This window comes from Paralichthys olivaceus, chromosome 18 (genome assembly GCF_024713975.1).
Source record: "Paralichthys olivaceus isolate ysfri-2021 chromosome 18, ASM2471397v2, whole genome shotgun sequence".
NCBI lineage: Eukaryota > Metazoa > Chordata > Actinopteri > Pleuronectiformes > Paralichthyidae > Paralichthys > Paralichthys olivaceus.
Window position 1 is genome coordinate 5,879,706 of NC_091110.1, and position 25,406 is coordinate 5,905,111.

General features: G+C 40.8%; 1 protein-coding gene across 3 annotated transcripts; it reads left to right on the forward strand.

The window, feature by feature from the left end:
- Positions 1-969: 969 nt before the first annotated feature.
- Positions 970-23,995, forward strand: pik3r1 (phosphoinositide-3-kinase, regulatory subunit 1 (alpha)). Of its 3 annotated transcripts, XM_020082241.2 has the most exons (15): positions 970-1,252; positions 2,319-2,924; positions 12,781-12,873; positions 13,053-13,127; positions 13,427-13,558; positions 14,173-14,374; positions 14,757-14,839; positions 19,297-19,498; positions 19,603-19,783; positions 19,867-19,992; positions 20,081-20,223; positions 20,313-20,489; positions 20,600-20,674; positions 20,767-20,937; positions 21,239-23,995. In XM_020082241.2, exons 2-15 carry the CDS (start codon positions 2,588-2,590, stop codon positions 21,426-21,428), a joined length of 2,187 nt encoding a protein of 728 aa, XP_019937800.1. In that variant the 5' UTR covers positions 970-1,252; positions 2,319-2,587; the 3' UTR covers positions 21,429-23,995. The 3 variants fall into 3 exon arrangements, with proteins under 3 accessions (XP_019937800.1, XP_019937801.1, XP_019937802.1); XM_020082242.2 differs by lacking the exons at positions 970-1,252; positions 2,319-2,924; positions 12,781-12,873; ... (2 more) ...; positions 14,173-14,374; positions 14,757-14,839 and adding an exon at positions 16,325-16,805; XM_020082243.2 differs by lacking the exons at positions 970-1,252; positions 2,319-2,924; positions 12,781-12,873; ... (2 more) ...; positions 14,173-14,374; positions 14,757-14,839 and adding an exon at positions 17,671-17,967.
- The last annotated feature ends 1,411 nt before the right edge of the window (positions 23,996-25,406 follow it).

Consider the following 25,406-nt stretch of genomic DNA (forward strand, 5'->3'; position numbering starts at 1 on the left):
TCTCTCCTGTGATATCAAACACATAAGTGGAGTAAGGACTGAAAAGAAATGCAACCATGGTTTACCGTTGTAGATGAAACATGCAACATTTGCACTTTTTTATTGCATATACTGCTAATGTGACTCATTTAAAGACGTCAAAGTGGCCTTTTAATAAGATTGTGATCATCATGGCAGCAATTAGAAGTTCCTGTAACAGTCGATTTCAACACCAGCGTTTCTCGTTTTCCTTGCTAGTTCCTCTATTCTCTGACGTGACGGCCACTGATGTGACTGTAGCACACTTGAAGGGGCCTTCTCTTGCATAAAGCTGCTTAGAGCCATTTTTAGCACAGACAGGACAGTAGGGTTTATACTTGATAGGGGATTTCTCCAAGCCAGCCTCTTTTCCCTACTATAATTAGGCCACCCACATTCACAGTCATGCGCCTCAGATGGTGACTGTAAGATTTTTGGGACCTTTCACCCTGAGAATATGTAACGATTTATAAAAAAACACAGTAAGGGCTATATCTGTTGCTTGAAACAACACAAAGCCTCCCTTGTTCTGGATATTAACTTCCTGAAAACATAATGTGGTATCCCAACTGTATCCTCCAGAGCAGCGTGGAGTTATAGAAAACAAAGAAGAAAGTCATATTCAACAGGAGATGATGGTTTGAAATCCTCTGGAGGCCCCGTGTAGCTGCTTCTCACACATCTACACAGATATCTGAACTCCAGCTTCACTTTCTATTGGATCGTAGAGCTGTAAAACGAATGAATGTCAAATATTAGTGTGATAGTAAAAACTAAAAAGGGCTTACATTAGGTCTGTGTGCACAAGTTATGCAATATCCATAGGTGTTTCGTGCAGGAGGGTCTGAGAGGTGGGGGGGCGTGTCCCCCGCGAGCGAGAAGCCGGTTGGTCGGATCAATGTGCTGTTCGTGATTGACAGGGACGCGGACCAATGCGCCGCCCCTCTTTGTCTTGCCCCCTCGCTGGCCGCAGAGGCAGAAGGGAGCGTTTGTTCGGGACGGGGCAGCCGAGCCGTTATGTGGAGCCTGTAACAGTGTGTTCTTCTCGTTCAACCGGATTCAAACACGACCGGAGGAGTCGTCGCTCGTGGCCATGTCGATAGAGGACTCGGCTGCGGCTGCGTTTCGTTGGTAACACGCCGGAACTGTGAAGTTTTTAACCACGCGGAAGCGTTTTTTAAGTGTTGGAAGGAAGAGGAGCCGCAGGATTCGCTCGTGGATTCGTGCAGATTCGGTATGTAGCTCGCACATGTTCGGGTTTGACCCACTGTGTTAAAGGGTGGAACCCCAGTCTTACAGTGTACACGCTGCTGCTCATCGTGAGACGTTCACGATCCTCAAACTTACTTTTCTCTGTCGCGTTAGCTTGTGTTCCTTTTCTGCTCTGTGAAGCTGCTTTTCTTCACCTCTGGAACTGCTAAACTTTACCCTCGGTTGTTTGTTTCTGCTTAGCGTCAAGTTCAACTTTTAATAAAGTATCATCGTGTTTACTTCAGGCATTAAGTTAATAATCCCTCGGCGATGGTGCTAGCAAGCCGCTAACTTAGCTAGCCGCTGTGCTCCCTCGACAGACGCTGCTCACGACTCTCAAGCTAAACTAGAATACACTTGCGAGCTGCGGCCGTGCACACGTTTGCAAATCCGCACTTTGGCCAAGAAAACATTTCAGCACACTTGAACGTAACACAGAACCGTGTTGCTGGTTTGTTGTTGGAGAAAAGGGCTTGACAGCGCCGTGGTTCGAACCTGTCACGCAGAATGCTAACGTTACCAATCATATGTTGGCTGAGAAGCATTAAAGTCGACCCAGTGTGTCTGAAGCCGTGAGATGTGATCACAACGAATCAGTGGTGATATCTGTACCAAGAACCTTTTTGCTCCAAGTTAGTTGAAACTTGACATATGTTGTTGCTAGTACAAATATTTGATGAAATAACTCACTATTACAATTCAATTTAAAACATCTCAGATGCCTTTCTGCCTCAGCCAATATAGTCTTTCACAAATTTGGCTTGTGGCATAGTTGCAATAGTTATTATAAAGTTGTAAGAAAAGTTAGAGTAAGTGATTAAATGGTTAAGTCACGCAGAATAAAGTGTCATCAGTGTAAATTGCACATTACATAATTTTCATGCTTTTCTTACTGTGAATAGTAATGCTGCTTATATGTAAAGATCCACTGTGGTTATATGTAGATCAGTTGTTATTATTATGTTTATAACGATGTCATGTTAAACTTTCTGTTATGCATGGTTTTCTTATGTAATGTGTTGCAAATGGCCTCCACTCTCCTCTTACAGGTCTGGATAGCATTCTCAAGATCGCAGCTGCAGGCCATTTACTGATGGGTACATACTGCGAGGCAACACGCCAAGAGAACTGCAAATCACTCCGAAAAGACAACTGTCGAAGAATGAAGACGAGCTAGATCTTGTCTCTAAAAAACAGTTGAAGACTAGTTTTCTTGGAAGCATACCTCGACTAAACGCATATTCAGGGAAACCTGAAAAGTAACCGTGCTGGTTGAAGCTCATCTTTGAACAGAACACATTCGCACCACATTATCAGAATGAGTGCTGAAGGATATCAGTACAGAGCGCTTTATGACTACAAGAAGGAGAGGGAGGAGGACATTGATCTGCATGTGGGGGACACATTGTTGGTGAGCAAAGGAGCTCTGGTGGCTCTTGGGTACACTGATGGGCTGGAACAGAGGCCAGATGAGATTGGATGGCTGCCAGGCTTCAATGAAACCACTCAGGAAAAAGGGGACTTCCCTGGGACATATGTCGAGTACCTTGGAAAGAAATGGATATCTCCCCCAACACCCAAGCCCAGGCCCCTCAGACCCCTACCTGTTGCTCCAGGTTGCTCCAAGGCAGAAGCAGACTCTGACTCAGAGCAAGGTGAGTTTAACACCAGAACACAATGTCCAGTAATTTAATAATTGATTCATTATAATATTATTTTGCTAATCACACCAAACATCACAATTTCTACAATCACATTATCAGATGTCTCAGATTGGGACCAATAGTTAGAAAGCCTAAGATAGTGTGTTTACTGGCGTAGAGTAAGGGCCTCTGGAGTTTCTGCACACTTTTTTTTTGCCTGGCCCCCTAGTATAAAGTCAGCAGGAACTCCAGAGGAGCCGATGTGAGCACACAGCAAGACATCCTCTGTAGTGTTTACTGTGAGCGGGTGGGGGTGATGATGCTTTTAACATGAGACACACACAAAAAAAACAACCCCAAAGTAATACAAAATCTGTGGATGAAAAAGCAGAGCCTACAACTTAGAAAACATCGACGAAGATGCCAAAGAGGGTTTTTGGTGATAAGGGCCTGTTGCACCCCACTCACCTGAATCCCATGGAGGATTTGTTGCTTTTGTGAATGCGTCTGAGTGGAGAACCTCTTGCTTTGTTCATGTGTGAAATGCAAACTGCAGAGAAAGTCTGGACCCAATTCTCTGGAGTTCCTCCGGGAGGTCATGTCTGAAAAATGGCTTAACCTCTGAATCACGCATCACATCTCCAATAGTTAAGTGTCGTGGTTATTGTCGTTGTACCTTGTTGATTTACAGTAAAACAGTTATTGCGCAGAAATTGAATCAGTTACACAATTTAATCGAGCAATGAATAATCGAGCAAAAGTTGATAAATAGCTTCTTATGTTATGTATTGTGATAGTTGCTTTATTGTTCTTTGTTGGCGCCAGTGAAATCTACATAACAGAGCTGTGAAATCTGAATAAGTTTCGCATTCAGCATATGAGTTTGACCGAGAAACATAGCCTGTTACATGGACATTGGAACAATGAGAATTTATAGTATGTAACTTAAAGAATAAAATATTGCTGGATGGCTGTATAATGTCAGGCTAAATTCGCATTTTCAACTGGTGAATTAATTTGCAAAAACATCCTTTCCATGGGTCATTACAGTTGTTTTTTAAGACATTTTCTTTTCACGGACTCCGATTTGGTAACTGATTTTTGAGTTAAAACAGAAATGAGAGAGCAGCAGATCTGGAGTTGTGTGAATAAAGTGAGAGAATACTGCTGATTTCGCAGTTCCAGTCTTTGAGAACAAGTATCTCTTTCCATTTCTGTCCAGCTGCACTGAATGTGAACCAAGCTCAGCCTCAGAGGACAATGGTGCTGGCAAACATCCAAGCTATAGTACACTCGAGCATCTCGTGCCAGCCATATGTTACCAGAGGATATCATCTGTGTTTCTGTACAAAGCTGCATCTTAAGGGAATTAATTTCCCTTATCTACCGTTGAGTCAGATGATTAGATCACTATGTATGGGTGATTAAGGCAAATTACTCTGAAAGCCCGGGTGCAACAGCAAAGCAAAACTGAAATTAGATATGCCTCCATGTCTTTATCGCTGTCTTACTGACTTCTTGTAGTTTGTTAGCTACCAAGCTAGTCATAAACATTTTGATGTCACAGGAGATTGCTTATGACAGGGTTATGGCTAATTTACCAACAAGCTCTATGAGCACAGGACTTTTGAGAGGCTCCAGGCAGTCACTGCATGCTGTGGTTGTTGGTCAGGAGGTGCTATGTATCCAGCAACCCCAATAGCCCTTTTTGACGTCTTTGTTTGTGCAGACAGTGAACAAAATAGAGCGAGTATATATAACAACTGTGGAGTTGCTGTTATTATAATTTTCTCTTCAGTTTTAACAAAGTTTGATAAGTGGTGAACCTCCTTGTCACTGCTTAAGCCAGGCTGATGACTACATCTGACCAATTTGGCATAACGGCAAACAAGCCAAACATCAGACTGTTCATATGCAATCTAGACAGCTCAATTTATGTTAGTATATAAATAGTAGAACTACAGCACAAGTTTTTGTTCTATGTATTGAAACTCTTAACACGTCTTATTTCCGGCTCTATTAATTTCACGATGGCTGCATTTAAAAATTACCCCTTGAAGTTAAAATGTGATACTTCTCAGACCACAAATGTAAACTGCATTCAAACCTAGTATCTTTTTAAAAGCGCTCTGGCTTGCATGTATGTGTGGCTAAAGCTCACTGCTCACCTAAAGAGCAGCTGTCATTGGCCAGGTTTCCAGTTTTTGCCCTTTGCGGTACGGTTGTGAAATTCTTTGCTGTGGTTTGCAGGGTGAGCGTGGATCAGTATGAAGGGGGCATGTGTTGAATGGCCGTGTCGTGGTTGAGTGGCAGCGCTGAGCCCGGAGCGAGGGTGAATGTAGCACCGGGAGAAGAAAAGTCTCTGTGTCCTGGGCTGTGAGAGACGGAGAGGAGGGGGGAGAAGAAGGGGCCCCATGGTTGTGGTTGAAGGAGAGAGAGTCCCTGTGCTAGCTAAAGGGTCGGTGCACAGCATAGTGTGCAAAAGGATCAGGACTGGAACAGAGTTGGGGGCTTGGCAGAGGGGCTGAAGCAGGAATGGGGTGGAGGGACTTTGGCTCTGCATGCTCAAGGGGGCTTTGAAGAGGGGCTGAGGGCACTATGATGGAGGCAGGGCTCTTGTTGCTCCCAGAGTGTTTGTGATTTATTGCACACCACCAAGGGATCTCACTCCCTTCCTCCTACTCCTCAGCTTTTTCTCTTCCTCCTCCTCTTTTTTTTAATGTTTTGATAGTTCCTACAGTCAGCTCTGGCAGGGGGAAAAGAGGTGGAGAATGGAGGCTTGGAAAGGGGCCTCTTCTCTCTAAGCCACAGGGGTTTACATGAGTGCAGCAGATGTGGAGAGGGTAAGAGAGAAAGAGAAGAGGGCCGGGCTGGGAAACTATTCTGCCTCATTCCAGCTCTCAGCCTTTTTTTTTTTTTTAAACATTAAAGTGTTGCTCCTTTTCTGGGCCTCTCACTTCGGAGAATATACAAATGTTTGAGCCCGCCAAGAGAACTCAAAGAATGAAACCCAAAGAATGAAGCCTCTCTTACTTGATTGATCAATTGTTTTTATTTTAGTTTGTCACCATTTTGAAGCGAAATCATTGTTCATAATTTTTACAGATGCAAAACAAATGAATAGCTTTTGAAGGCTTCTCTATTTTTCTTAATTGATGAAATCATCTTAATCTAACCCATGCATAACATTAGTCTAGGGAAATGTGTTGAATGTGTTGTCCAACATGTCATCATTTTATCAATTTCTGTAACAACAGTGAAGTTCAGCAACAGTCAGATATTCTCATTGCCGAGGCGGTGGCTCTAAATGGTTAAATGTTTTGAGTTCTCAGTGTTCACTGTTGTTTTTTGTGTGCAATTCCCCTTTATCTTCCAACAGCCTGTCTCAGTGAACATTCTTCCCAATGTTAGAGATAAAAAAGTGAATAACTGGTCATTACACTACAAGCTCTCACAAGGTTCAGCCTACTTGCAGAGTCTTGTTTGAGGAGATATTTGACGCCATCGGGCTATCTCCTCTCTCATGACTGAAGCTTATCAGTATGTTTTTCTGTGGCTAACATAACAAAATGAGATTGCAGGTGATCATTTGAATAAATCACTGTATTTAAAATGTTTAGGGCCGTCGTCAGTACATTTTAAAGGCAGTTTCCTCTTTGTAAACATTACATATGTGTGTGGATTTACACTATATTTTTGCAATAGGCCAACTATATGAAACTTTTGTTTGAAAAAGAAACAGGGTTACTGGAAAAAGAGAGATCAGACTATACAAAGGAGGCTGTTGCAGAGAGAGCACACTGCATAGCTGGAGATTGAGATAACGTAGCTCTCCTTCTCTGGGCCTCTTTGGTACTCAGGCTGACATATGCTGTATTGAACACTCTATCTGTCAGTGCTGCTGATTTGTTCTTTCTGCTAAGAACTCATCCCTCTTTAAGACTGGACATGCAACAACTTTGGTTATGGTTAAAAAACAGTATTTAATGCAGTTCTTTCCAGAAAAGACATGCAAGTGTCACTAAATTCAGCCAATTCAGTGGCAGAATGAGCAAAGCAGGAGTTTTATAACATGATAGTTTGCACTAATAGTGTCAACTGTGGAACTAAAAGCAGCTGGGGCCAGGAATGTGTTGGCCCTTCTTTTGGTTTGGAGGGGTGTGCACAGACTGCATGGTAGACTGATTTGTAGCTTTGTGATGAATCAGTATTGTGCTAAGTGCTGATTGCAGTAACTTGGTGCACAATGCAACTGGACAATAAATGGTTGCACACTGAATAGGAGCCCAGCGATTGCTGTTTTACACTGTCATTGTTATCAGTGTACATGCTGCCGGTACGAAGCTAATTTTGACTAATTTAGATTAGTTTTGTCTTTTTGAATTGGTATATTGTTTTTATTAGGTGTAAAGCAATTATTGTCCCATTGTCCTACCGTTAGTAGGAGGTGCAGAACTGGAGTTTCTGAAATTAATGTTTTGAAGCGTTAAATGTGAGTGTTTATGTTTGGGAAAATATGTGTAAAAGACAGATTTATGCCTCTTATAATTGTAACAAAAGCACATGAGAGAGAAATCATTTCCTTGATTATAGTTGGTTGGTTCTTGGTTCATCTAAATTAAAAGTGTGGTAAATGCCTACAATTAGGACGACAACTATCATTCTTTTTAAAATAGCAAAATGCTAAAAATAAAAATTGGCATATTCTCATCTTGTGATTTTGATTTTTACTTTGCCCCTGAGCCTTACAATATTTTGCTGTTTACTGATGTGCCAGAGAAGGAAAGGGAGTATAATTTAAGGTCCCAGTATGGCTCCAGACTGCAAACATTTTTTGAGTGTGAGTTAAAATTTCACGTGGTCACATTCGTGTGAGTGCATGATGATCAGTTGGCTGATGTTGAAAGTAGCACTCTTTTTTTATAACTGGCTCACTTGGTCTTACCTTACCCGCACTCTTCCTGCTTGCACAGCCCTGCCAGTCAATCCATTTAGCTGTCACTGTGATTATAAAATGAAGCAGCCTATAGCTGATTATTTTTTTAAAACAACAGAGCCAACAAAAGGTCCCTGACTCAGACACAAATGATGAGAGAGTAGGCTGCAGGGAGAGTGACTTTTTCTTTCCAGTTTAACACAATTCTTGAAACTTTAAAGTTGCACAATAACTACAAAACCTGCAGGGACCGATCCATCACCTGTAAATGGTCATTACCTTCAACACTTCTCATACAAGTACAAGAAAAACTCTCGTTCACAGACATTCGAATCTGTGCTCTTAACTTGGAAGAACCAGTGCTACCAGTGCAAAAGATATTCAGGAGCTCAGCTCTGCTCTTTGTAATTTTGCTTCACCAACTGCATTAGCGATTAAATCCAGACTTGTATGGTATTGTGTTCATGAAAGTGCGAATAACAGTTTCATTACTTGATTGTGTGCAGAGAATGAAGGCTGAATTGGCAAATCTTCTTTACTGGAGTTAGGGCATGTCTGCAAGCAGGATTAAGAAAGAGAGAGAATAAAACAGAAAGACACAAGGAAGTGGTACAATAAGACAGGTGAGATTAGAGAGGAACTCAAAGTCAAGGGGAACAGAAAAGGTATTTGAAATATGTTATGTATTAAGAGAGGGAGGGAGACAAGGTGGACGGACGTGTGTGGAGCCACGTGCTGTGGAGGTGTGGCGTTACATAATCATTTGAGCTAGATAGATCATAGGCTTAAACGCTTCAGTTATACTCAACCTAGAAGTAATTTATCTAGTTTTTGTCACAGTGCCAGTCACTTCTATTAAAATAGAATCAATTATTTTACTTCCCGTACCTCTCAATGTGCACTTGCAAAGCAGAGGAATACTCTGTCAGAGCAGTTGGAGCACACCCTTTTAGTTTAAAATTCACATTGCAGTTACACTACTTTTTACACCCTAAATCCCACAACCATCACCTTCTCCTTTTTCTCATGTATTAGTTTATGATATTATAACTGCAGGACTTTTTCACAGTTTGACAGGACAAATGAAAAACCTTGTCCCATATTTAATTGTTGTATATGGCACAAAAAGGGAACTGTTTGAGGAACTTTAAGGGGTTTCTGTTTCACTTCTCTAATTAAACTTAAAAAAAAGTCTGCATTATGGCAGAAGCTTGGAAAAGGAGCTGCAGTTTTACAGTGTTTTCAATGATCCTTAAATAGTGTAGACAGTATTGAACAGTCTGAACGGGACACATCTGTCAGTCTGTGCTCACGGATCAATCGTTCCGACATTAAATTATCCCACTATATTTTAATTTAACATAATTAAAAGCAGTTCCATCATTTGTGTGGGGTGCTTTGCAAATTGAACACAAATGTAAAAAAAAAAGAAGCTACTTCAAGCAGTAATAAGATTTTAAATGTGGCCTGAATCCTGATTCAAACTCGTTTGCAAGCCAGAAAACTGTTTACATGTCTAGGGTGGTTGCTCAGTGTTACCCAGTCTGCTCTCTATAGGGTTAATTGTCAATATGTAGCAACAGTCATCTCATTGGCTGTTCCTAAGCTCTTGCATTTCATCTTCCAACCTGCAGAAGGCGACATTGCCTTCCCTTTTTGTACTTTCCTCAGCTTAGAGCTGTATCACTCATTCTCTGTAGTACTAGCTGTAAAGTATGTCAGTTGCTCCCATGCCAATTCTTTCATATATATATATTTTTTATTGCTGAGTGCTAAATGCACTCAGCACTTTAGCTGCAGCCCTTTTCATTAACAGCACTGTACAGACTGTACTCCACATTTATACTTTTGCATGATAATTTGTACCTCTTGCTCTATAATGTTCTGTCACGTGTGGTGTGATCTCCTTTGAGTCGGTTATCAACTTTTACTGGCGTGCCCCAACTAGACCTTTTTCAGACAAGAAGGAATGGTATAACCTGAAAATGCAGGTTACTTGAGTGGGCCCTCTAAATTTAACCTAAGTGTGTGCTATCTTTAGTTTGTCCATGGTGCCCCAGCCCTGTCCTGCCCACAGTCTGCAGTTCGTTCGGTTTAGACATACCATTTGAGCCGGGGTGATTGTCCCCCTCACACCGCAGCAGCACCAGTGGCAGCTGCATTGACTTCCTCGACCTGTGGTTGACTGACTGACTACTGGCTGGCTGAGGCTTTTTGGGATACCATGAGAGCAGTCTGCCAAACATGCAGGCTTGTAGAGACACGTCCAAGGGGCCCCTGTCTTCGTACTTTCCTCTCCCAAATTGCCTCAGAAACCAGCTGAAATCTGAACAGTCTCAAAATGTGTGTAGCCCCTCAGCTGTTCCACACAAAGCAAAACAACAGCAATAGATGTTGTTACAGCACTAACTCTGGAGAAAATAATGTTGTCTATGTTTCTAGGATTGATTACATCAACAAGAGTGATCATAATCTTGCTACAAAATTTACAAAAAACGGCACCCTTCTAATGTGCCACTTGCAAACTATAAAACATTTTATTAAAACCTATTGCACCTATTTGCTCCATGGCAGAAAAGCTTCCTAGTTTTAGCTTCTAAATTTGGTAATTTGTTTGTATTTGTATGTGTTTCCATGGTAAGAAGATGTATCCAGTCGGAGCATGTTGATCGTTTGATTTCGTGCCAAGGCATCTCAGAAGTCATCACTGATAGCTTGAAACATTTCTGTCATATTTTGTCTGCTACTTGATACAATTCCATTGGTGCCGAACCTATCACATCGTTGACAGTACCAAGAAGTAACTCTATCTCCAGCCTGTACTGAGTCACTTATAGGCCATCCGTGTATGGAGTAAATAAACACAAACCTGGGGAGCACTTTGAAGAGTCTTTTGTTTTTAGGCGTTATAGCAAGCTGCAAGCAGATGTTTTCTATTGATCCTTATGTTTAAAAGTATCTGGCGTTTTTTTGGCAGAAATGTTATCTTTAATAAAACCAGGCAAACCTGGGATTTTGCTGTTGTTAATTTTTATGGATATGAACAGTGGGAAGTTGGGTAGGTTGTGGGTTAAATTTAGCTTCAGGTTGTGATTTGAGTTTCTCAGAAAAAGGATGGCTGTAAAATGGCAGCCGTGTTGGATATCTTGTCTGAGAGAAAGGTTACACTTCCAAGGTGTGCGATGGCAGCACTGCGTGTCTCGATCTCTATTTAGGGAAACTTTGGTGTTCCATCTCAGAGTTCACTGCTTCTGAGAAAAAACCCCCTCCCGCTCTGCAGTTCCAATAATGTCTTCCAGATGACCAGTTGTCCTACATGGAGTTTTTTGTGTGTTCTGTGGTTAGAAGGACTTTGGTAATCCACTTTCTTCACACGCAACATGCCAGCCTGTTTGCTGCGCTGGCCAAAGGGGATGTGGAATTGGATGAAATGGTTCATTATTTGCATGATTGAACATTCTTTGGTAGGAGAGTATAGGTCCTCGGTAATGACTAGCATGCATGCATAAATGCAAGCAGTAGTTGGAAGTTTTAATGTGCAATTCTGAAAAAATGTGGCAATTTTTAAGGTAGGAAAAAAGACAAATATGGTTGCTAGAAAGGCTTCCATTCATAGTTTCTCAGCATTTTGAATCTGCAGACTCAACGTTGAACAGTTGAGCCTTTCAGAAAAGTGCCCTTTCAAAATGTACATTTGCAAATCCAAATAAAGTCCCTGCCAACCCCTGCATCCTTTCAAGTCCACACCTGGGTACGAAGTTCTAAAGGAAAAAGTCAGACCTGGCTTACCTCATATCACAGGCTATTTGCTTAGTTCCTTGGTCCAGCAAACGTTAACTTCAGTGCTCAGCACCTCATTTTTTTCAATAAGTCTGTTGTAAATACTCACCTTATACTTTTGAAGCCAGTGCTTTGGTCTCGTACCTGCTTTTGAAGTTCTCAGTACTTCATAAGTCATGCACCTAATCAACAGTTACTGGTCCAGATCAACTTCAGCCCTCGCTCTTTCATTTATCATAAACATTCACCATAGCTTCAGTGACTGACGGGGGGATAAGAACTTTAAATTCTCTCTGTACTACTTAACTTTGTATTTTTAATTCTGTTGCGTGAATTTGCTGATACAAGTTATAACTCACCTAAATTGTGTACAACCCATTCATTGTGACCATTCACCACAGAAAGAGTGAAATCCCCCTAAAGCGATGGTATTTTCACAACAGCCAGAAGGATGAGGCATTGTATTGTTTTATTAGGTCTAAATTTAAAAGCTTTTTAAACAAAGCTCTTCTATACTTTAAATGCTGTGAAAGATATTTTTTCATTTTACATAAATGCAAACATTCATTTGTAGCAAAGGAGAAAAACTGTCTTCCATTGCTCAAATTCCTCCTGGGGCACTGAGTTCTAATTCTTTCATCAGTCGTTCATCATAGGAATATTTTAAAATGATAATACAGCCCTTTATTATAAATTGCTAATTATAGCTGAACTTAATTATTTCAAGCAAAACAACTGATTGTGGACTATTTTCAAAATTGGCTTCATATAAAAGAGTTTAGTAACTGTTGCTGTTTTATTTGTGTTAAGTAACTGGGAATGTTGACGTTTTGTGTGTGCTACAGTGATGAAAAACTGTATGGGGAAAAAAAAGATGCTCAGATGCACAACTCTCAGTGCAAAATTTATTTTAGATTGGTGAACTGGTTATGTCAACATTATAGCACATATATTATGTGGCACAGGTTGATATTGGAATTACACCGATAATGAGTTTTGATGACCTTAGTGCTATTTCCATGGTTTTAGCTATTCAGTCGGGACTGGTTGATAACTTGTTACCAGTAGGCAGCATAAAAAATGTAATTAGACAAAGCACTGACCCCCTGATTTCATTTCTAAAAAAATCTTCTATGTTTTTGTCTCCTCCAGGCCTCTGTCTGCTGGACTTAGTCGAGCAGTTTTCCCCTCCAGAGACCGCTCCACCCATGCTGGCCAGACTGCTGGAAACCATCGAGAGGAAAGGTGAGTCCAACATCCTGACATGCTCCTGCACTTGTGCATCATATTAATATTGACTAGAATTGATTTTCTCTTTTTAACCACATTTGACTGGAACTGATGACTTATTTGACTTCATGATGTAAAAATTATTAGTTTTGTCAATAAATGTTAATGAATGGTCTTATACTGATTATTTGCAGGTCTGGATAACCCCACTTTATATCGAACATTCACTGCTGGAGCTGGACTTGAAGTCAGACAGTATTTCGAATGTGGTAAGCGTTTTTTCAAACCTATATGAAACTTGCAAGTTTCCGAAGATTGTTTGCTAGAGACGAATACATAAGAGGAAGTCTCAGATGAAAAAAATTTGACACTAGCAGTGATGATGAATAGAGCATGGTGTGAGGTGACGTAAAAGAGATTTGTTTGTGAGCAGACACCATAGATTAATAAAAAGAAGAGAGAGTGCCATGTTTTGGAAAGGTTTTATTGTAGATTGTATTTAAATATTTCACTGTGCAAGAATGAATTACAGTATTAAACTTTGTCTGCTGGTTGTTTTGCATTTCAGATCCTCCCTCAGCAGACCTGGATCAGTTTGAACTTTCGGTCCTATGTGATGGTCTGCGCAGGTACTTGCAGGATCTTCCACAGCCCGTCATCCCCTCTGCAATATATGCTCAGATGGTTCTCACAGCCAAAGGTGAGAACAAACGTCAGAGCGGATATAGTGTTAAATTGTGTTCGATACAGGGTGTCTGAAACAGAAGTGCTCACGTAGTGAACCCCTGCTCTACTTAGTACTTCAAACAATAAACCACAACCTCGTCAGTGTCATACGGCCTCTTAAAGACGAGATTAACATTGTCACTCGGTTTTTTCTTTTTTTATCTTCATGCACTTTTTCCTCAATGTTATAAACAGTATATAATCAGCTGCTCTGTGTCTCGCTGCATTGGTTGCAAGTGCAGGCAACATTCTCACACCACATACTGTTCCGTAACGCTGCATTCTCTTGCTGTCACATGGCCAGAAACAGGATATCTGTGGTTAATGGGAACTAAAACAAGCTTGAAAGTTTATCTCAAGCATCTCTGAGCAGCCAATCACCTGCCAGTGTACCTTACGCTCATTGTCAACCACACAATCTCTCTGCGGTCTTCAATCTGAACTGCACATGTCACTTTTTCCATGTCTTCATTGTTTAAAGAGACATGTTTCATTTAACACTCCTGTTTGATCTTGGCAGGGTTTAATGTTCTATCAGTTTTTTACTGTCTTGCTGACCTTTTCGGTCGTTCTCATCTGTTTCAACAGAGGTGGCGAATCCTGAAGAATGTGCCCAGCTGCTACGTCGCATTGCCAGCACCCCAAGCCTGCCTCCCCAATACTGGCTTACTCTCCACTGTCTGCTAAGGCATTTCGCTAGAGTGTGCCATAACGGCTCCAAGAACTTGCTCTCTGCTAGAGCCCTTGCCGAGATCTTCAGCCCTGTGTGTTTCAGACAGCAAGCCACCAGGTCAGTGTCAAAGCAGCGAGACCACGCACCACCTCTGCATTCTCTGTTCTGTCAAAGATAGACACTCAGACAGCAGACAGACAAGTGTGTAGGCTCAGTCATGCAACACTGAGACATGCAGACTCAGACATGCGCTCCTGCAGCCACTGACATTTGCGTAGGCCCACATGCACACACATTCAGAGCACAGCCTGTCAGGCACTCATGGGTTTTAGCTGTACATGGATATAGGTTGGGGCTTTTCTACTTACCAGCTGTGCTGCACAATTATCATGGCTAAGCCTGAATTACCATCAGATTGAAACCAGCATAGAGCAGCAGCGACACTAAATCACCTGGGCTGTAAAACAAAGACTTAATTTAACCTGCTCTCCCTCTACAGTTGTGAACCCAGCCTGGATACTCACATCAAGATCATCGAGGTTCTGGTGACCAGTGAGTGGAGTGAAAGTCAGGCTGCTCCAGGTAAAATGTCATTTTTGCATTAAGTATTTAAATCCTGCTAATTTTAGAGGTTGATGCTCACAATAGTACAACATCATTGTTTAGTTAGAAATAAAAAATTAAGAAATATTGCTGCTTATTAGTAAGGGACTTCTGTGCATTTATTATCTGATGAAGTAAATAGTCGCATGTCATGCAGGGACTAAATTCCTGCAGAATATGAACTCAGGGTACTTGAACCCTATTAATAGCTCAAAGAAAGGTGTTGAGACTTTCAACTGCTGCAGTTGTGGAGGGCCACTGGGTACACTGCCATGATAAACTACTGACATTGTTATGTTTGTTTGGTTTAACATCTTTGTATATTATCATGTACTAGTTAGTTGATACACATGTCCTAATCTTTAATAGAGAACAGTTTGAATTAGGGAGACAGTGTTTCTAAAGGTTAAGCTGCAGCTTACAAATTATTTTGTCAGAAATAAAATTGACACTTCTTTAGAAGTTAATGACATGGTGCAATTACGTACAAGGTTCTAATAGGATTTTAGATTTTTGTGTTTGTAAAGCTTTTGGATTTAACTGCAAAATGAATGTGAAGAAGCCCATTGATAAAATCTTGTTTGACATTCTGGCTGGTAATATTTCAAATGCTAAGCTGCACAAAGTCAGTTTTCATGGCTGTTATAGTGGTGGTCTGCATAGATGAAGCTGGTGTGGTGGTGTGAGTGCAGCCCGTTGCGTGGCACAGTTATGTTTTTACAGTGCTAGTTAAAAGCACTGTCGTTGGCTGGGCCAGAGGCCCAGGACTGGCTGTGGCTGTTCAAACATTTTATTACCTGTTAGAGCTATTTATAATGGTCCTGTGCATGGCCCACTCTCAGCTGTCAGTAATTTGCACCTGCGGGAGCACTTTGGCAGTGGGACAGATGGATGGATGAAGGATGGAAGGGTGAATGCACAGACGAGCAAAGACCAAAAGGCTTTTAGTTCTTTTATACACACACTGACATACATACGTTAAACATTGCTGTCAAACATAGGATTAAGTTCAGGCATGCTAAACTGGTTTCAGTCACCTGTGTCATGCAGATAACACACGAGAGAGAGAGAGAGAGAATAGCCTTCTTCGTAAACACACATGTACATTCTGTACATGTGGTTCTGTGAATGACCTGTGTGTGTGTGTTGGTGTGTCTGCGTGCCTCCTCCCAGTTACTGCGTGCCTATTTTAAGTAAGCAACAAAAGGCCCACTTTGATTTGGTTGGCTGGAAAGTCGGCCTACTCCACAGAGCACTTCTTGTTAACTGAGGGCAGCTTCCAGTTTTTACCCCCCCCCGCCCCAATCGGTCCTCCCTCTGCCTAGATCTCCACATGTCCTCCCTGCCTCAAAGTGCCCAGCTCAGCAAATATTTGAAACTTTGCAAGTTAATCATAAGACCGAACACCCCCCTCCCGCCTCCTCCTTTACAAACAGAGACGGAGGGAGAGAGGGAGTGACCAAAGAGTCAGAGAGAGACACGCAGGCACACACACAGCTGGCACGAGTGGCTGCTTTCAGAAGAGGCAGTGCTGACACCAGAGCAGCTACTGTTAATCATTAACTACCTGCCTCCATGCGAGCAGGCCTTAGCCTCACCAAGCTCTGAAAGAGAGAGGCATAGAGGAGGAGACAGAGAGGAGGAGACTTGGCCTTTTATCACACTCGCAGCAGGAACCGAACAGTCAGTAAGCTAGACAGTCGCATGTTGCACCTGCTTCACACCGAGAGGATTACCTGGATTTCATTAAGAAGCATATAAAGCCGTAGCCTTCTAAGAATTAAAACAAGCCACATCCAGTTTTTCTCTGTGGCCTAAACTATGAAATGGAGCTTTACTGGCGGACTTGAAAGTAACTCTGTTGGATTTAACTCACCTTGTGGGAATAAAAGAGAAGCTAAAAAGAAGAAAGTTTTGATTCACCAAAACATGCACAACTTGCAACGTAAGTTTGACGATCTGCTTCGTTTTTTTTTTACCTTCTTAACTTTGTCTCAAGAAAGTGAAACATTGTGTGTTTGCTGCATTTGCCTGCGGGCTATGACAAAAAGGGCTGCATTGGTAGAATAAGACACAAATACCACAGCTTAAGGAAATAGATCAAGAATAAAAGGCTTTTTTTTTTCCTTTTAAGCTTCTATTCATAGCTATCAGCGAACAGATTTGCCCAGAGCCACTTCTCATGTCGTGTAGATATGAGCTATTCTTACTTACTGTATTAATAACTCTGTATTGCTCTGAGACATGCTGATGAATATTAAGAGTCCACATTCAGACATACTGCTCAAAGAGACCCTAAAATAAGTTGTGCGAGGCTACAATAGATATATAACTTATTTTAAACCCTGTAGAAATAGTTGAAGAAAGCTGTCTTTAGCTGTCTTCCTCATTTAGGTCTCAGATTTTGACATTATAAAACATTAATTCCAACACACTGGTTTGTTTTGAGTGTGATGTCTTTCATTACTTCTTAAGCATGAAGAGTTTTAAGAACCATCTTTTCATTGAATGTAGAAGGATGGCGGCTGCACTCCACTTGAATCCTCAGACTCTACCAGGAACTAGCTCTATTTTAATTTCACTCAGGAAATCAAGGGAGCTATCTCTGTCTTACTGAGTGTCACGCTGTGGGATTACAGGCGTATTTGGGAGCTCTGGGTGCCGCTGACCAGGCCAAGCATTATAATTTAGCTGCGTACGTGCTGCTGCAGCAGAGCTGGCTTTGTCTGCGTGCCATCAGTAGGACGGACTAAACCTCTGCACGGCATGCAGAGAGGAGGGGCTGAGCAACCTGCAGGAGAGCGAGCGAGCGACTGAGCTCACACAGAGAGAGAAAGAGAGAGAGAGAGGATCAGAGAGGAAAAGCATGGAACAGGTCCTTCCCCCATCTGCTTGTGGAGAGATGCTGCACATTTTCTCTTAAGATGGATGCTGGATGCTGCAGAGAGAGAAATATGAGTTATTCCAGTTTTCTATTTAGCTGCAGCGTTGTGAAGAATTGAAGCAGGGAGGTAAAAGGTAATGGGCTTTCAGAATGACCTCATCGCTCTCAGGAAATGAAAGATGCAGGAGTGGTTGGTGACAGACCCCCAGTGTGATTGGCTGTGGTAAGTGATGTAACACGTTACTGAGCAGGCTGCCCTTAATGGTTTTTCAAACTGACGTTTCGGTGGATGTATGAAAAAACTGTTTACTGTGCCTCTTCAGGGAGATTGTTGCAGTTAATGTTATATTGCAAGCTGTCTTTGTATTGAAATGTGGGTGTGGAGCTGTTGGCAGGAAAATCTTTGATAAGACTGGATTGTTCAATTGTCTGGTTTAAAGAATTAGAAATTGAGAGATCAGGTTGGATGGCACATGTATTGAGGAGTGAATAAGAACATAACATGTGCATTTGTGGTTGAAGTGCCAGGCTGCATCCTGCAGAGATAATAAACCTCTGCATTTTATGCCATGTCACAGTTGTATCTGATGAATGGTGCTTGCAGTTTGAAGTTTTGAATTTGAAAAGTCTATAGCGGCAGCAACGGTGTTAAAGAAGAGGGTGTGAACAAAGGCAGTGCAGATTTGTGGGTTAAAAATAACCTGCTACCTTAGTTCTGCTTCTGCTAGCTTTACTGAGAAGCTGTCAGCCTGTGAGCAGCCGCTGCAGATCTAAGATTCTTTATAGGTTGAGTGTATCTGCGTCCAGAGCACAGACACAATGTCACTCTTGAGTGCTGCTTTAAAGCTGCAACAGGAAAAGCTAATTCTGGTTATTCAAAATTAAAGCTGAATTATTGCTGCTGTTAATTGCTCTCCCCCAATCAGCTGAATATAAATAATCTCTTTATTAACTCCTGATTATCTTTTTCTATCCATCTTAAGTTAAAAAAAAGGGCTGTAATTAAACCCTTTTCCTGCTTTCTTATTGAGAAAACGTTCGTGTTATTGGTGTCAGTGTTCATTGCCATCAGTTTTATGTGCATAATAATGCGAAGCTGTATTAGCAGCTAATATTTTGAGCGAGCCCCTTTTTTTGAATGAAATTCATTCTCCCTGACTCACACCCAATCTCTCCTCCCACTGCCTCTCTCTCTCTGTCTCTCTGCTGAAGAGGTGCGGTGTTTTTCCAGCCCTATTAAATCAATGGAAAAAGGATGAGAGACAGCCACTGTGTTTGCGCGTGTGCGTATGTGATTCAGAGCGTGTGCAGGATGCTTGATTTCCCTGCAAAATTGAATACAAACATTGTGGCTATTGGTTTTGGTATTGTGTATTTTCTGCAGCATAATGTACCTCCAGTCTCATTAGAGGCATCATTATGCGTCAGGAAAAAATCTGGCATTTATTTCAAGCTGTGGGCAGGTTGTTGTAAAAGTGAGCGCACACACAGGCTCCAGTTCCTCTGCAGCTGGTTTATTTACACTCTCTATCCACTCCTCTTGTCCTCACAGCTCTACCTCCTAAGCCGCCCAAGCCCACATCTGTGACTAACAACGGTATGAACAACAACATGGCTCTGCAAGACGCCGAATGGTACTGGGGAGACATCTCAAGAGAGGAGGTCAATGAAAAACTGAGGGACACCGCAGATGGTACGTTTTTGGTGCGTGATGCCTCGACGAAAATGCACGGAGACTACACTCTGACTCTGAGGTGAGCCTCCTCCTTCCTTCAGTATGGAATCATTTTCTCTTGTCTACAACGATTTCTTGTCAACAGTTGGTTTAACTATTTCTCTCCCTTCTTTTTGTCAACAGGAAAGGAGGTAACAACAAGCTCATTAAAATATTCCATCGGGATGGGAAGTACGGCTTCTCTGACCCACTGACCTTCAGCTCAGTTGTTGAGCTCATCAACCACTATCGCAATGAGTCACTGGCTCAGTACAACCCCAAGCTGGATGTCAAGCTGCTGTATCCGGTCTCCAAACACCAGCAGGTAAGACATTAGCACATTTAAAAACTACCACACTTAAACCTGCAGCCTTTTGCATTGCTGATTGTGAATCTTATGGATTTTAGGATCAGGTGGTGAAAGAAGACAACATTGAAGCTGTTGGGAGGAAGCTCTGTGAGTACCACCAGCAGTACCAGGAGAAGAACAAGGAGTACGACCGTCTGTATGAGGAATACACCCGAACATCACAAGTGAGTACCGCCCTCGGTCAAACTACCATCAAGAATTTTACATTGATATCTGAACACCGTGTACTAATACTGTGCTTCCTTCTTCCAGGAAATCCAAATGAAAAGGACAGCGATTGAAGCGTTTAACGAAACCATAAAGATCTTCGAGGAGCAATGCCAAACACAAGAGCGGTACAGCAAAGAGTATATTGAGAAATTTAGGAGAGAGGGCAACGACAAGGAGATCCAGAGGTAAGAATACACTGCACTTTCCAAGTCACCTGAAAAGATGCAACATTAACACATATGTTTCATTAATAAAAACAATCTGTTGTTTTCAGGATCATGGGGAACTACGAAAAGTTGAAATCGAGGATAAGTGAAATCGTAGACAGCAAACGCAGACTGGAGGAAGATCTGAAGAAACAGGCGGCAGACTACAGAGAGATCGACAAGAGGATGAACAGCATCAAGCCCGACCTCATCCAGCTCCGCAAGACCAGAGACCAATATCTTATGTAAGCACTCACACAGCGGCTCTACTGCTCCTGAAACTTGTGCTTCCCTCCAGAGAAAATAAAATCAATCTGTCCTGGTTTCTAACGCCCTTGTGTTCTCCCTCTCTCAGGTGGTTGACCCAGAAGGGAGTCAGACAGAAGAAACTCAACGAGTGGCTTGGAATCAAGAACGAGAACACAGAAGAGTGAGTGTCGTTTAACTTTGAACAAATGGGCACAAGATGCAAATGATATTGCCTCACAACTTACATTCGCCTGCATCTCGTTTTTTTTCTAGTCAATATTCTATGGTAGACGATGATGAAGACCTTCCTCATCACGACGAGCGGTCCTGGAAACTGGGCAACATCAATCGACTACAGGCGGAGGCGCTCCTCCAGGGCAAGAGAGACGGAACATTCCTGGTTCGAGACAGCAGCAAAGCAGGATGCTACGCCTGCAGTGTTGTGTACGTATCACTTTATGTGCTCTGTTCAAACTGCTGATAAAAGATAGTCGGCTCATCAGACTGCTGATCCCTCACTACCTTAAGATCAGGCTTGGAATACATTTTTGAACAAATCAATTATTTGACTTGAACAGGAGAAATGATAACAGCCTCTTCAGATGTAAATATGAGCCTGTGATTTGTTTTAAAAACTGATGAACCTATTTCTTTATGGTTGAGACAGATATTAATTAGTCTGTCAAGTAAAAACGGTCAGAAACAACACTGCATATTCTGACTGGGATTGTCTTTGTCTTTTCAGCGTGGACGGTGAGGTGAAGCACTGCGTCATCAACAAGACCCCCTCAGGTTATGGCTTTGCCGAGCCGTACAACTTGTACAGCTCATTAAAGGAACTCGTACTTCACTACCAGCACACGTCTTTGGTCCAGCACAATGACTCTCTGAATGTGACGCTAGCGTACCCAGTCTATACCCAGCAGAGGCGGTGAGGACCCGGATGTAGCCACATGGACACACAAGAAAAGGCCTCATGGGAGTTGGAGATTCATGTCCTGGGACTCTGTGATTTAAAAACAAGGCTGTAGTGCCTAACTCAGACTTAAACAGAGGAAAAGACGCAATAAAGCCTGAAACATTTCAATGACTCTGCCTGACCACGAGCCTGAGGCGAGTCTGAATGTAGATTTCTCTTTTGCATTTTGTGGGAGCACAGAATCAAGCGGAAACTGCTGAACTCCCCCAGTGGAGGACATATGAGGCCTTTTCCCAACGGTGCTTGTTCTTTTTCAAAGCTTTACCAGCCGGAATGTCTAATCGCAGCAGATAAACTCTTCAGATGGAACTGTACCCACCGGCCACAATTTTTTCTTTTTCCACTTTCTTTTTCCTTTCACATCATTTGTGTGTGTATCTGTGTGTGTGAATGTGTTTGTTTCTGCACAAGTGTTTGTGTGTATGAAGCTGAGTGAGTGTGTGATTGTCCATGTGACCAAAACTCATAGAATCAGGAAACTGTGTGATGTCAGGGGCTGTGTAACACATTCACTTGTGTTAACCGTTCAGTAGCAAACCATGGATCAGCTAATAAATGTAGCAAAATGGCACTTTTAAACAAAGTTTTAATTTTATTTTATTTTTGTTTTTGGAAAAGACTCTTATGTACTTTTATCAAAAGAGCATAGGTGGACAAGACGTCGGCATCCCGCCTTCTAACTGTTATAGCGCAGAAGTAAACTTGATCTTTACTGTGGGCAGGTGAAACTATGACTGGACTCACAATTTCATGTACATCTGTGAAAATGTGATGTATCAAAGTGCACCATACCAAAAAGGATCAGTTCCTATTTAGTTATACCCTGATCTGCTATGCAATTCTTTCTCCATTGTTTTATTCTGTTTCAACCCACAATATAAGCTTGTTTTATTGCTTGTAAAATATATTTTCCTGTGTAAATATCCAAGAGGATATTTTGTGTCGAAATGCCAAGATACGATAAGAAAACTGCTTATGATTTTTAAAGATAATAGACATTATTATTTTACTTTAACAACAGGTATACAGATGGAAAAATGAGTATTTTATTAGTCTCTGGCTTCAAACTAATGTTCTTCTCAGGCAGAGCCTTTTGAGCATTCGAGCTGCTTCAGTCACAATTTCTCAGAGCTAAGCCTACACGCAGTTCTTGGTTGAAATAGACAAAGAAGGTTTGATGACTCAGAATGGGATGATGGGATTGTAGGACCCTTATCAACCATAACCATGAAAACAGTATAGATTTATTTTGTTATAAAATATATATGTTCCCACATGAGAATATATGAAAGTAGACTGGTGTTTTCAACCGATGGATATTGTTATTAAAGATCACTATACATTGTCCGCTTAGAATTTTTCTGTATCAGAAAATCACTGTGCTTACATGGGTGGAGCAGCTCATTTCAGATAGTCTGTAATTCATAATTCAAAGATAACACGTGCCAGTGGAATCCTTACTTGACCCCATCTCTCATCTAGTTTCTACACGTCCACCGTCAAATGATTGGTACAAATGGTGAAGACCCAGTGGGCTGGTGGAAACCTCAGCAAATATTTGAAATGACTTAGTGTTTTAAGTATCAGGTCACAACCACAACTACTTTGTCACCCTTGTTAAGCTGAAAAAAATGACTAATTGGATCTCTCAAATGACAAAATGTCTGCTGTTTATAGTATATATTTTCTAAACCTATTTTAAATCATAGATATACCTGCCATGAAATTATTCAAAAGGTTTGTCCCTCGAAATGTAGGCATGGTCTGCAACAGCTGTCGAGCTAAACTGTTCATATATCTTTACGTAACAAATGAGTTGTAAATGTAATCTTGATTATTGCTTTCTTCGGCCGGCACAATTTCTATTTGTAGTTAAAGGTCTACATGTATAACAACAGCCGCTGCTTGTGTCGCCTCCTGTCAGAAGAAACGACCCCAGTGTTTTCACCTGATATGAGAAAAAAGCTGTGTGAAATACGACCATGTGAGAAATTGAAGCATGGAAAAACAACCCCTCGATGGCAGGCCAGTTGTGCAGCATCGACTACACAACTGAGTTCAAAGCGTAAAATGTGTTGTAGATACACTCGACCAAATTATTCATCCAGGATTAATTTTTAGCACATTGATATTAACAGTCATTTATCCTAGGTTTTATTGGTTCTTTCAAAGCCGTTAACAGATGTTATGGATACAATGTCATATCTGACGTTTCTTTTTACAAGAAGTCGTCTGACTTTGATTAACCCCCCCCCCCCCCAACAGCTGCTGGCATGAACTTTTATTGTGAAAATATTTTCTTTTTCTTTGTATAGTTCTTGGACAACAGCACCATTATTTTCCTGACCCTGATTCTGGGCTGTATGATTATTTTAGGTGTCTTTTTTTTTTATTTAAGGCTCATCTTTTGTGGGTGTCCCAGACATGATGATTGGATTGAGATTCACCAGTGTTCCCCAGTTTTGCTTCAAATCTGTATTGGGCTTTGTTAAATACAAAATAAAACACTTCTTTTTAAAGAAACAAGTCTTGTTTTGGTTTGTTGTTGAATCAAATATGATACTCAATTTGTATTCCCTCAGCATTTAAGGCTGAGGAATGGAATACAGTGGACGTCTGTTATTGTTTTTCTTCCTATACTTTGAAGTTTGTGTCCGACCATAATGACAATATACTAATATACTAAAACTACTGTCACGCCTTACTTCACATTTTTATACCTCACGATACTATGTGGATCAATAACCATACTATAAGATGGCGTTTTTATGCATTACTATACTATGGCCTATTTTTATACCTTATAATACTATAAAGTTTTTATGCCTTACTATACCATGACCATTTTATACTGTGAAGTTTTTATGCCTTACTATACGATGGCCTTTTTATACCTTATAATACTATAAAGTTTTTATGCCTAACTATACTGTGACCATTTTATACTATGAAGTTTTTATGCCTTACTATACTATGGCCTATTTGTATACCTTATAATACTAATAAGTTTTTATGCCTTACTATACTATGACCATTTTATACCTTATCATACTATGAAGTTTTTATGCCTTACTATACTGTGACCATTTTATACAATGAAGTTTTTATGCCTTACTATACTGTGACCATTTTATACAATGAAGTTTTTATGCCTTACTATACTGTGACCATTTTATATCTTATTATACTATGAAGTTTTTATGCCTTACTATACTATGTCCATTTTATACTGTGAAGTTTTTATGCCTTACTATACCATGACCATTTTATACTATGATTTTTGTATGCCTTACTATACTATGACCATTTTATACCTTATTACACTATGAAGTTTTTATGCCTTACTATACTATGACCATTTTATATCTTATTATACTATGAAGTTTTTATGCCTTACTATACTATGACCATTTTATACTGTGAAGTTTTTATGCCTTACTATACTATGACCATTTTATACCTTATTATACTATGAAGTTTTTATGCCTTACTATACTGTGGCCTATTTTTATACCTTATTATACTATGAAGTTTTTATGCCTTACTATACTATGACCATTTTATACCTTATTATACTATGAAGTTTTTATGCCTTACTATACTATGACCATTTTATACCTTATAATACTATGAAGTTTTTATGCCTTACTATACTATGGCCTATTTTTATACCTTATTATACTATGAAGTTTTTATGCCTTACTATACTATGACCATTTTATACCTTATTATACTATGAAGTTTTTATGCCTTACTATACTATGGCCTATTTTTATACCTTATAATACTATGAAGTTTTTATGCCTTACTATACCATGACCATTTTATACTATGAAGTTTTTATGCCTTACTATACTATGACCATTTTATACCTTATTACACTATGAAGTTTTTATGCCTTACTATACTATGACCATTTTATATCTTATTATAC

What these genes read in the sequence shown, in the direction of transcription:
- pik3r1 (XM_020082241.2), top strand. Translation starts at nt 2,588, where the DNA reads ATGAGTGCTGAAGGATATCAGTACAGAGCGCTTTATGACTACAAGAAG. An exon ending in CAGACAGTATTTCGAATGTG is followed by an intron (nt 13,128 to 13,426) that starts GTAAGCGTTTTT and finishes TTTGCATTTCAG; the next exon opens with ATCCTCCCTCAGCAGACCTG. An exon ending in AATACACCCGAACATCACAA is followed by an intron (nt 19,993 to 20,080) that starts GTGAGTACCGCC and finishes TCCTTCTTCCAG; the next exon opens with GAAATCCAAATGAAAAGGAC.